The 12935-nt window shown below is 43.5% G+C and overlaps 1 protein-coding gene across 1 annotated transcript in view; it reads left to right on the forward strand.

Annotated features, from left to right (window-relative positions):
* Positions 1-614: 614 nt before the first annotated feature.
* Positions 615-12935, forward strand: part of Ano5 (anoctamin 5) — a 77489-nt gene continuing 65168 nt past the window's right edge. The window contains exons 1-3 of the mRNA XM_059276428.1: positions 615-1796; positions 9052-9095; positions 11612-11665. Coding sequence (XP_059132411.1) covers positions 815-1796; positions 9052-9095; positions 11612-11665 — 1080 coding nt within the window. The 5' untranslated portion in view covers positions 615-814. The remainder of the gene's footprint in view (positions 1797-9051; positions 9096-11611; positions 11666-12935) is intronic.

Raw genomic sequence — 12935 nt, forward strand, 5'->3', positions numbered from 1 at the left:
ATTGTTTCTTAATTCTCAAATCACCCCAATCTAGCCCCAGACAGTGTCATGCCCTCTGCATTGCCAAGGTGCTCTGCTCAGGTGCCTGACCACCTCACCCTCAGCCCATCACTCATCGATTACCCTGTCAGTAATTCTTATCTCCTAATTCCTGGGGCTGCCAGGTCCAATTCAGAGCAATTTGTTCCCTGGAGATTTCTCTGCTTCATTTTCAAGGTAAGAGGCAGAGTGAAGTTAACATTCATCCCAGCATGCTCGATGGAGTGCTCCCCGCATACCCTAGAAGGTACTAGTCTCATCTAGACTGTAAAAGATGTTCCCATATTTCCGTTTCCCCCATCACATGCATCGTGAGTGTACATGTAACTAGCTCATACCCATTCAACTTTGAAAGAACACAGACTTTCTAGCCACAGTGTCTGACCTTCTCCCCACTGTGGAAATACCCCTGGTTCAGCATCCAGGAAGCCTCCTTTAAAGAACTAATGGCCAAGTTGCCGCAGATACCTAGCCAAGAGTCTTCTGGAACCTTGGAGAAGACCCACGTCATGCACATGCCTTAAAGGGAGAGGTGCTTTAAGGGAAGTGAGTCTTTTTCTCACCCGACAGAAAATAACTCCCAACTGGGAAGAAGCTTTTGCCCAAGCCGGCCTCACACTGAATGGAGGGCCAAGCAATCCAGGGGAACCAGACCTACTAGTAGGCTGAGGCTGCTCACCAGAGGGGATGTGAGGAAGGTTGGGGACGGTGAAGTGTGGGTACCTGCCCTGAGTGGGTGGACCGGTTGAAACAGGAAGCTCTAAGCCTGTTGAGTATGGAGCTGGAGGGTCAAGAAGGAAGGGAGCCAGGAGATTCCCAGGAGTCCACCAGGGCTGGAGTTCCCAGGGAAGCTGGTAGGGTGGAGGGGCCAGGAGTCCCAGAAGATGTAGATGTGGTGAGGGCCCCTGAGGAGGCGAGACAGGTGGAGGGGCCTGAAGTCGCCCTGTACGTAGACATATTGAGGGTCCCCGAGGGGGCAAGTCGGGTGGAAAGGCCTGGAGTCTCCAGGGATCTGAACATGGTGAGGGTCTCCGAGGAGGACCAGTTGGAAATCCAGGAGGGAGGAAGAAGAAGGATGGAGATGCTGACAGTCCAGGAGGCAGAAAGTGGGGCGGAATCTGGGCTGTCCGGAGAGATCAGCGAATCGGTGGTCCCTAGGCACAAGTTGCTAGCAAGGCCTAGAGGGAAGTGGAGGAATCGCCTGCATGAATTGGAGGAGCAAGAGGCCAGGCAGCAGGATCAAGAAAGCTATTCAGGCCAGCCCAGCAAGGACCACGAGCAGTACTTAGAGCCCTACATGGAGGGGACAGAGCAGCGCTATCGCTCACGGATAGTGAAACATAGGGATGTAGCTTCCAGTCGCCACAGGAGTCTGGGCAAGTACAGCCTGGAGAGGAAGCCCAGCCTGAGATACCGCCAGGAGTCTTTGGCTCGGTGCCACTGTTCCCTGACTCCTCGCTCGTCCCTGGCTCCCCGGGGGGCTGGAGCTCCCCGGGTGTCCCAAGTGTCTCCGTGGTCCGTGACGCCCCTGGGTCTGGACTCACAAATTTATAGCACCACCGGGAGGAAGAGCTCCGGCGGGATACTGCCGCCAGGGCTGGGATACCGGCGGCCTACCATCCGCTTCAGCCTCCACCCCAAGTCATCTCGCCGCCTGTCGCAGCGGTCTGCCTCCCCCTGCCTCTCGCACATCAGTGCCTTCAACGAGCTGGCAAAGATGGGCGACCCGGACCTGCTGGAGATGGTGGAGGAGGAAGGTAGGACCGCAGGCCGGCGCTGAACAGGCGCGTGAAACTTCTCCGCGAGTGGTTTCTGGGGGACGTTGGCAGCTGTGGGTCTCTGTCCCGGGGACGTTCGCAGGGTGTCGAGCCCCATGCTGCACCGTGCCTGCCAGGCGGTGGGTGACATTCTGCGCCCCCGCGATGTCCCCCGATGCACCTGAGCGCCCGGTACCTGCAACCTGTGACTCCCTAGGATATCCGGGCACCTGTCTTGGACCCCACTGACCCCGAGTGATTAGCGTGGTGTGGTGCCCTGGCCAGGGGATCCCACTCTGGGAGGGCGAGTTTTCCAAGGAGAGCGCACAGATGGCGACCTCCTGTAAGGATCTGGCACTGAGATCTTCCTGTCAGCTCTTTGCAGACCTTCAGACATGTTTTGAGATGGTGATTATGGGATGGACAGACCTTAAGGTCTAACAGCTTTTGAGAACTCTACGGGATGTGTGTGTGTGTGTGTGTGTGTGTGTGTGTGTGTGTGTGTGTGTGAGAGAGAGAGGGGGGGGGGGGGGAGGGAGGGAGGGAGGGAGGGAGGGGGGGCTTTAACTGAAGTCTTCCTTCTGTTGAGAACACTAGTCAGTTTCTACTGGGGTTTGCACTGTCTGTCGGTTTATAGTTTAGTTAACACCTTTTTCCTAAACATACAGTTTTCCTGCTGGAATCACCAAGCCTCAATTCTCTTAGTAACTCTGGTTTTTGTTTGTTTGTTTGTTCTCTTGTCGTCGTCCCCACCCCCACCCCCCCCCACCCCCGCTATTTAGATATAAAGGTGTCTGTTGAAGAGGGAAGGGTAAGAGCTCTCATTCTGTGGCTCAGACAGACTTCACACTCCTGGCAGAAATCCTGTCTCAGACTGAGTGCTGACATTAGAGATGCATTAAAAAGAAAAATTAGAAGATACAAATATAGTCTTACTATGAGGTCTTAAAGGGACCAAGAAATATTGTTATTGTCTCTTCCACCCCACACCTTTTATTTTTCGTTCTGAAACTGGTCACGGTGTAGACCAGGCTGGCCTCAAACACAGAGATATCTGCCTGCCTCTGCCTCCCAAGTGCTGGGATTCAAGGCTTGGGTCACCATCACACTGAACTTCTCTCTTCCCTTTTAAAAATGGCTTTTTTGAGACATAATCTACATCCCACAAATCTTCCCATTTAAGTGTACAGTTGATGGTTTCTGTGTATTGATAGAGTTTTGTGACCATTGCCACAGAGTCATTGGACATCATCTTCATCATTTCAGCTGACCCCCTCTGTGTAGCCGTTCCCCAACCCCAGCAGGCAGTGTGACTCTTGTCACCGTAGGTTTCCTTAGCTCAGGTATTTCAAGTAAGTGGAATCATGAAGTCTGTGCTCATGATATGTTTTTGAAGTTCAGTCACATAGTGTACCATTCCTTTCATTTGACAAGTGGTACTCCCTTGTGGAGGAACGCCACACCCATTCATTTGTCAAATCCTGGACATAAAGCTAATTTCCCTCTTTATGCTACAATGAATAATACAATGAAAATACAAATACATGCATTTGTCAGTTATTGTTTAAACATTGGCATTTTTTGTTTTTCTTGCATCTATCACAGGAGATCTATGGAATATGTAGTCACTCTGCATTGACTATTTTAAGACATGGCCACTAAGTGTCTACATAGTTTTTAATCCCACCAGTGGCTTCTGTTTGTCCTTTGAAGGAAAAATATGAAACAAAAAGTATATATGATGTGATAATTTCTGGATAATAAATAAAAACTATTTCATTGCAGCCACATGGAGATGAACTATTTCAGTCTTTCAGGTATTTGCAGCTCAATGTGACTTAGTCTCAAAGTGAGGCTACTTACTACAAGCTGTGGGGTTAGCAACCCTTTGGCATGAGGACATATGTAGCTTCTGTCTCCCTTAGAAATTTCAGAATGTAGTAGCCGGGCAGTGGTGGCACATACTTTTAATCCCAGCACTCGGGAGGCAGAGGCAGGAGGATCTCAGTGAGTTCAAAGCCAGCCTGGGCTACAGAGTGAGTTCCAGAAAAGGCTCCAAAGGGACACAGAGAAACCCTGTCTCAAAAAAAATCAAAAAAAAAAGAAAGAAAGAAAAAGAAAAAAAGGAAATTTCAGAATGTTCATGAAGCTCGTCTTTTTTCATGGCAAATGCCACTATGGTACTTGTAATCACAGCTATCCCTCTGATTTGAATAGAGGTGGGAGAAAATTATATTGGTCAAAAGTCTGGTGTCTGCATCCTGTCCATATCTCTGGACCTGGCAGCATGAGAGTCAAGAGATCAGGGACTCAGCAGCAGGGTTCCTTGCACAACTTTTGTTTTTCTGGGTATGAAATCAGAATGCCCCATGCTTTGCTGTATTGGTCTGGCTGCCCGTTTGTCATAGTCGCTTTCCTATTGCCATAACCAAGGCAGTTTATAAAGGAAAACATTTATGGGGCTTAAAGTTCCAGAGGGTTAGAGTCCATGACCATCATGGCACAGAACATGCCAGCAAACATGACATTGGAGCAGGAGCTGAGACCTTACATCCTGATCCATAGGCATAATGCAGAGGGAGAGAAGGAGGGAGAGAGGGGGGAGAGAGAGAGAGGGAGAGGGGAGGAGAGAGAGAGGGAGAGAGAGAGAGAGAGAGAGAGAGAGAGAGAGAGAGAGAGGACTAAATGGAATGGAAGTGGTGTGATCTTTTGAAACCTCAGAGTTCACCTCCAATGACATACTTCCTTCAAGAAGGCACACCTATTAATCTCCCCCAAACAGGTCCACACTGACTGAATTCAAGTATATGAGCCTACAGGGGCCATTCTTATTCAAACTACCACACTGTTGTTTATGCTTCTGTGACTGCTATGGACAAGCTGGCACTGGAAAAAGGAGATTAAAAGTTTCTTGTTGGAAGTATAAAAGCTGACAGTAACGTCATATTATCATAGCTATATTAAACAGCGTCTCTAATAAACCACCCGCCCGTTACGAGGTTATTTAAGTTCCCATGCAGTTGTTAGTTGTTCTCAATAGGAATACACTTAAGAAATCTGCTGTTAGGTGACTTCAAAAGCCTGAGTGGTAGAACTTCCTCTTGCACACCAGGTACAGTACAAACTTGAGAACACTAACCCATCTGTGGTCTGATATTGACCGAAACACTGTTTATGGTGCTACATGTCTGTGTTTTATTTTGTGCTGCTGGTAAGCATGAAATGTGAGATGATCTCTTGGCAAATGCAGGAGCTATTTGGGGCTTTGGTTTTGCAAGAGAGTATGTTGTTAGTAAGGCGCTTTCCGTGGAAACGTGTCACTCAGTCTGTGCTGGCTTTCCTTTTTAGTGTGTAAATAATGATTCTCCTCAGTGGTTAGTACCACCCTTCCCAGCTCTGGTTGCTTGCCTACAGCAAGTCTCCCATGCTGGGAGACTCTCAAAGTGCTCACATGTTTCACACCGTCAGGCCCCTTGATTTTCTTTAAACATAAAAGAATATTTGTTGTTATTTATTTTCAATTGGTTTTTAGATGTGTTTATTTTGTATGAATGAGAGTTTTACCTGTATGTATGTGTAGCACATGCATGTATGGTGCCATCAGAAACCAGAAGAGGGTATTGTATCCCCTGAGACAGAAGTTACAGATGGTTGGGAACTGCCATGTGAGTGCTGAGAATGGAACCTGATCCTCTGCAAGAGCAATATGTGCTCTAAACTGCTGACCCCTCTTCCCAGCCCCTGATTTTGCTTATCTTTAATTGTATGTCTGTGTGTCTGCCATGTGGACGGGTGCCTGTTAGATGCCAGAAGACAGCCTTGGGTTCCTTGGAGCTGGAATAACAGGCATTTATGAGCTGCCTGATATGGGTGCTGGGAACAGAACCTTGATCCTCTGGAAGAGCACTGTGTACTCTGGACCTCTGAGCCTTCATTCCAGTGCCAGGCCTGTTGTTTGGTGTATAAATGTGTCTGAGATGTGAACATCTGTGTGTGAGATAGCTAACAATCTCTGTGTTTGTTTGTGTGTTCATATGTAGGTGTGTGTAATATATTAAGGGGAAAAAATCTATGCTCCTCAATATTGCTCCTCAAAAGATTCCATACACAGAAAAGCACTTATGAAGTGGTTTGGGGCAAGGCTAGAGAGGAGAATGTCTGAACCACCACAATGTGAAGTATCAGCTGGGCAGAGCCAGCTGATACTTCACATTGTGAAGGCAGTTTACTCTGGAGAAGGAAAGTGTGAGATTAAAGGGCAAAGTGTGAGGGGAGCACAAGCGGGGCTCGGGAGATCGGGAGACTCACAGAATCCTTTGTCAGAATCTTCAAACCCATCGTGTCAAGTTCAGATGAGAGTTTGAAAGTGTTTATTCTGCCTAATTGTGTGTTACCAGAACAAAGGGAGCAGCAGGTAAAGGAGGGTTTCCTATTTAGAGTTTTCACCTTTCTCGTCATAAAAAACGGAGCCATAAAATGCTCTGTGCACCTCATTTAAGGATGTGCTTTTTGATGACTCTGTGACAGGACCCTATTTGTGTATTGCACTGTTCTTTGGTGTAATTGTGACAATTTTTGTCTTCAAGAAAATAAACCTCCCTGAATTGGTGTCCCCTGCTATCATAACTTGAGAGACAAATGTATATCCCTGAGAGCCTTGGCTTGCCTCTTTGTCATAGGGCTTGTTAATTAATTTTTGTTGCTTTAATGGAATGTCTGATAGCGATAGTATGTGAGGAGCAGAGTAATATTTAGCTCATGGGTTTAGAGCTGAAGAACTGACATATGTGCAGGTGGAGGGCTTTCTGGCTCAGCCACATGTGACGATGACTGATAGATACCATTGCAGGAGCAAATGCAAGAGAACAATTTATGGTCAGACACAATGCCAGAAGGAATCAGGACATGACGTGCTCTTTCTCTGACAGTTTGCTCTCCTAAGGAATGGCTGAGGATCCCCTAGAATGAAAGTAACTTCTTCCAAATGGGATGCCTGCAGTGTTCCAATTATGTGTGTCTAGACTCTCACCTTCCCCTCTCAGCATTATCACACTAGGAGCCAGACTTCCGGCATGTGGAACTCTGGAAGACACACTCAGACCATATCCAAACCATAGCACAAAGGCATGTAAAAATCAGCAGTCTTCATTCCCAAATCAAACGAGAACTGTTTGGGGCACTGTTGAATCTTGAGCTACATATGGAGGCAGTATTCACTGGGAAAGCCCTTGCCATGTGGTTTTTAATGTGATACACCTTTCAGAGGACTTGTTATTTCTGTTTTCCTCTCTTGCATGAAAAAGTTCACACTCAGAAAATGCAATCATTGTTGATTAATGTTCATGTTGTGCTTATAAGTGTCAACATCTTAAGAGCACCTCCTGTAACACAAGACATGAATATACAAATAATTATCAGAACTTCATTCTGAGACTTGACCTAACTAATTAATTTATATAACTTTGGAAAATGATTTAGGAATATAAAATATCCCAGTAATAGCAAAAACATCAACAAGGATCTCCTACACACCAAGTGTACACATCAGCTCATTGAATGCTCACACACTTTATGGGATGAAGATGGCATTGTGCCATTGATGTGTCAGCTGAAAGCTTTGTGTTCATGCTATACTCTTGCAAAGGAAGCTCTGGATGCTGTGTCTGTTTGCCATGATGCATTATCTCTCTGTGTACGGTACCCACCTTTCATTTGTAAGGAAAACAGTCTGAGGACCAAGTGGGAGCCTGAAAATGTAGCTAATAGGAAACCCTGTTATCTTTCTATATCATGACTATGCTTAAGTTTAATTTCTAAATTAGTCAACATGAGATGACCAACTATAGCTAACAACAAAGAATGACTGTCACCACATACTATAATAAAGTTATGTGAATGTGGTCTGTCTCTTTCCCTCACAATGATTAATGCTGTTGTGCTCAGCCTTCTATGAGTCTTTATGAACACCATTGACTTGCACAACTTGTGAAGATATTAAGCTTCCTACATCACTGTCAACTGCTAGATTTTTCTGGGCTGTATTGTTTCCTAGATTGTGAAGACCCCATATAACTGGTATTTTTATATTTTCTACATTTTCAGAATTTATGCTAACTCTTCCTGGAGTTTTATTTGTTGGAGATGGTCTGTAAGTGGTAACACTTTATATCACTTCTATTGAGATATTTCTCCAAAAATATATTGTTGTGTAGGAAGTTGTTGACTTGTGAGATGTGTTTCAGTGTATTCCCAAATTGTAGCCCTCAGAGATTAAGAATCAAATCTGCATGTGTCAATCTGTAGTGTCAGGAACTTGCTGAGAATGTGTGTCCAAATGACTAAATATTTGACCACTGTGAAGATATCTGGGTGCTTAGAGAGTAATTTTGTCTACTTAAAACATTACAGAACTCTGATAAATCCAGAAAATAACAGTAAAAAATATTATCTCTCACAGAAAGAGAGAGCAAATAGGTAGATGTCTGTGATTCCCACTGGATGGACTTTCCCAAGGCTTGGGCTCTGGTTGATGAGTGTGTTGTTCAGAGTTGCATTTGTTTCCTGGTGAATGAGATTGTGTCTTTATGATAATGAGTTTTTAGAAAGAGACATCCTTTGGAGGCTGATTTGAACATTTTAGCTCCCAGAATATCTTACGTTATTTCAGTCATTTTTCTTTGAATTTTGTTTGGTTTATTGAATTCCTGTTTCTTCCTTATGAAGACTTTTGAACAAAAGTAGTCTGTAGACTAAATTCTAAATGGTCTTAGTAAATAAGAAACACAGAGCCAAATACAGAGTTAAAGCCTAAGAGATCAGAGCACCAGCGAAGCCCAAGACTACCTCTAGTTTACCAGTCGCTGCCGTCCTTCCCCTGAGAGAGAGACCTTCTTCTGTGTGACCTGTCTTTTTATTGCCTTTCTGTTCTACCTGCTCATTGGCTCTAAACCCAACCACATGATCTCCTCATCACTGCCTGTCTATACAGACCTCCAGGTCTCTATGGTTCATACTGAGATTAAAGGTTCATGTCACCACGCTTGGCTGTGCCCTTGACTACACAGAGACTGCCTGCCATGTGATTAGATTAAAGGCATGTGCCACCACCACCAGACTTCTGCTAAATGGCTTGCTTTTAGCTCTGATCCCTAGGCAACTTTATTTATTAACATACAAATAAAATCACATTTCAGCACAAATAAAATATCACCATAGTAGCAGCATAATGGATCTTTCTTTTTCTTATTTCTTCTAGGCTTAAGATCCAGAGAAAAAGAATATGCTTCCCAAAGTCCTGAGGTAAGTCCAATGTCTATGTATTAGCTCACTATATGTAAAATACAAAGATGAAGTCAAGGTTAGCACCTCAGCTATGTAGCTGCCTCAGACCCTATTTATCCACTCCTATAATGCACTGTAGTCTCTCTTCTCTCACTTGCTCATCTTTTAGTGTGAGACAGATCCCATACCTCATTTACTATTTAAATTTAACATTAGATTGGTATTCTCACTCAAGAAAACCTACCCTTTCTGAATAGTTTGGCTGTCAGCCAGTTGCTTGATTTAAGAATCTCACAAGTTTGAAAATTCCTTTAAAAACTAAGTTTTAAAGTGGACAGGAGCAAGCTAGTGTAGTATTGGAAAGCAGTCATAAGTTTGAATCGATATTGAGGTTTCCTGTACAGTAAGTTCAGATGTGCTGGGGTTTGATCTGCAAGATGATGACTTTCAGCCTACCACTGTGGGGAAGTGTAATGCTGGTGTGTGTGACATCTGTTTACACCATGGTTGTTAGTATGGAATATACTACGTCTGGTTCAAGTGACTCAAGAGTTAGGAAACCACTTTAAACTAAAACAATAAAATCAGATACAGTTGGTCTCTGTATCTGCAATCCCAGATGAGTGTAGTCACTTGGAGAGAGGAAAAATGAGATCGTCCTATAACAGCATGCTGTGCACCTCAAATATACATGATCGAGTAATGTGATGATTTGTAGGTTCTCTGAATGAATAAGACCACGTTTTGTTACTTGTAGAAGTTTGTGACATCCATCCACTTATCACTGTTGTTCCACTTTGTACCACTTAATTGGTTAGTGGCTGGGAACTGGGAAGGAGGCACATGTAAAAGGCATGCCACTGTTGAGGGAACCATAGGCTTGACCATAGGAAGGATTCTTCTTATGCATAACAGGTCTAGGTCGAGGGAGACAATGAAATACTTAGAAAAGAGTTTTTAAAAAGAAGAAAACTATATCAGTTTATGTTTCAAGCTGAAGACATAATTGTAGTTTTGGGGGCCAAATCAGAACAAGTTTATCTTTTCCCTAAGGCTAGAGAGAGTCAAGTTCCCTGCCAAGTTCCTGTGAGGACATTACTGTGTGGTTTTCTTCAGCCATTTCATATGTAAAACAACTGTTCTTTTGGTATGATCAGAGAATGCAGATGTGGGATTGCAAGGCTATGGGATAGAGTGAAAACAATCTGAGTTCCTTTATTGTCTTCATGGTAGAAATGCACCACTTATTTCTTACATACTTTTTATAGTTTTTAAAAGATTCCTTTTGTTTCTATTAAAATGCATATGTGTGTGTGGTGCACACATGGGAGGCCAGAAGAAGGTGCAGGAGTTCCAGGTGGTGCTCGGAACCAAGCTCAGGTCCTCCAGAAGAGCAGCAATCATTCTTAACCTTTGAGACATCTATCTCTTCATCATTTGTTTGTAGAGGCTACCATTTCAGAACTTTCTGATGGGTTAATTTTATTTGATATTTTGTTATAGTTTGATGAACAAGTAGAATTCACAAGTGTAACTTAGGTAAGCTGAGGTAGTTTGAATTTACCTGTGCTTAGCACTGTCTTCATCGTTGCTAAGAAGGCAGAGAGAGTGTTGTTGCTTCCTGGCAATTTCACTGTGTAAGCTCTACAGCACAGGAGTGTATTCCCAAAAGCTCCTGAGGCATCCTTAATCCATACTAACTGTTTTTTCAAAACCGATTTGCCCAGAACCAATCAGTCATAGTGAGATGCTAGATATGATGCTCCCAAAAGGAGATAACTGAGTACCCAGTGTGGATATGGACTTCAGGTTACTTCTGTTAGCTGGGGCTGCTCCTGATCCCATCCCTGGAAATTCAGAAAGTGGGCAGGTGAGAGAGACCTCAGGAGCCAGTTCTGTGGTGTGTGGACCACTGAATAACAAGTGGATTGAAAACCCATGTGCAAGAAAGCAGAAATGTTTTAATTGCAAGTGGCTTGTGTGTATCATATGTACACAGGGATTTTCTTGAATTGTGTACTTTTTTTAATGAATGATGTATCATCTTCAAAGCTACAAATTTTTAATAATTTCAAGCCAATGTCAAGAAGCATAAAACATCTAGTCAATGATGTGTATTCCCTGTTGGTCCTGCTCAGAATCCTAAAACTACTAGAGCTCCTGGTTATTTTACTGTGATGTACAAGTTTTTAAGCATTTCACTTGTTGCAGATTGTTTCGTGACTTAGTAGAGCTTCCTCTACAATATCCCTTTTCCTTTTTCTGTTCTTCTCATCTCTTTTTTTTTCCAACCATACACAGACACATGTACAGATATATACACACACACACACATGCATGCATGTACATATATTTGCAACTTCTTATACCTTTTCAGATGGGGAAATAGAGTTCATATTTCATGGTGCAGTATTTCTACAGAGAGAACCTTGCTGTTCTTGCTTTGGGAAATTAAATGCTATGGGTTTTTTACTTGGGCTATCCTTAACAGCTCTGTATCTCCCTCTCCCTCATCCACTTTTTGCTATTGACAGAGCCTGGACACCAGAGAGACCAGCTTCCTCATCTCTAAAGAGCGACAGCCATCGGTAAGCAGTAATCCATGCTTCCTTTCTTGGATGAACAGACACAGGTGTCCTTCTGTGACCTGAACTGGGGATTCTGTCACTTAAATCCCAGGTCTTCATGTGTGCTATCTGAGAATGTATTACTTTTGGAAAAATTCTTTAAGAAAAAAAATCACATCAGACGTGGTCATGAAAATGCCGTACGGAGGGCATCAGTTTGCACTTTAATAAGTCCTGGTGTTGTAGAAGCTTCACCAAAGCCACCTTGTGTTTATGGGGGTGGGGGGTCTTGGACTTGAACCCTCAGCCTTCTTACTCCATTACAGTATGCTTCCTTATAAATTGATGACCAATAATAACCGTAATTTAAACTTTAAAAATTAAACTTAGATCCAACTCAGAAGTTATTGGACTTTAAATTTGATTAAGTTTAGGTGTTTTTTTTTTTTAAATTTACTGACTAAATAAGGGTGGTATTTGGGAAGACAAGAAATGGAGTTCAAGTTTCCTCTGACATTGTCTTTGAGGGTCCTTAACTGTGCTTAGTAGCCATGTCTCCTCTGCATGGTTGAGACAACTCCGAGTACTTTCTTGTATCTGGTGACCTCCAGGATCTATGTTGCCCTTCTACTTCATAGAGTGCTCCTCAGTTGCGGCATTCCTTATGTGTTTCTCGAGACTCAAACTGGACATGAAAAAAGTAAAAACTGTCACCAGCTTGGCATCATATCCTGGCCACATTGTGATGCTTTAGCCTTGATTATTTGGCTTAAAGTGGGTTTGCTCTCGGGTTTCTCCACTACAGTGTTTCTGTGTGTTTCTTTTCTTCTATTGTAGACTCTGGGTCAGTTTGCAGTGTGCACGTAGGGGTTGGGGTTGTGCTTAATCTTAAAAGTAGATAATAGTAACTTTTTTTTTTTACTGTCACTACCAGTAGAAGCTTGAACCCAGGGCATTCTAGATAAATATTCTACCATTAAGCCACATGCCCCTTCCCTAGAGTTCTTCTGTGGCCTTCCCTTCCCTCCCCTTCCTTCCTTCCTCTGTGTCAACTCATAGATATTTATTTTATATCTTGTGTTATAAACTCAGCAATACTGTAATTCGTTGCATTAGAGAGCTTTTTAGTGAAGTCTGTATAACTTGAACACATTCCATTATTGTGTTCTGTTTTATTTTTGATGTTTTCTTCATTTCTGATACTACAAGATACTGCAAGTTCATCTTGTACATTTCTTTCCTTAATCCTAGAATGAGTCACTCCTCTAGAGAACTTTGGTTTTCATTACAA

This window comes from Peromyscus eremicus, chromosome 1 (assembly GCF_949786415.1).
Source record: "Peromyscus eremicus chromosome 1, PerEre_H2_v1, whole genome shotgun sequence".
NCBI classification, from domain to species: domain Eukaryota; kingdom Metazoa; phylum Chordata; class Mammalia; order Rodentia; family Cricetidae; genus Peromyscus; species Peromyscus eremicus.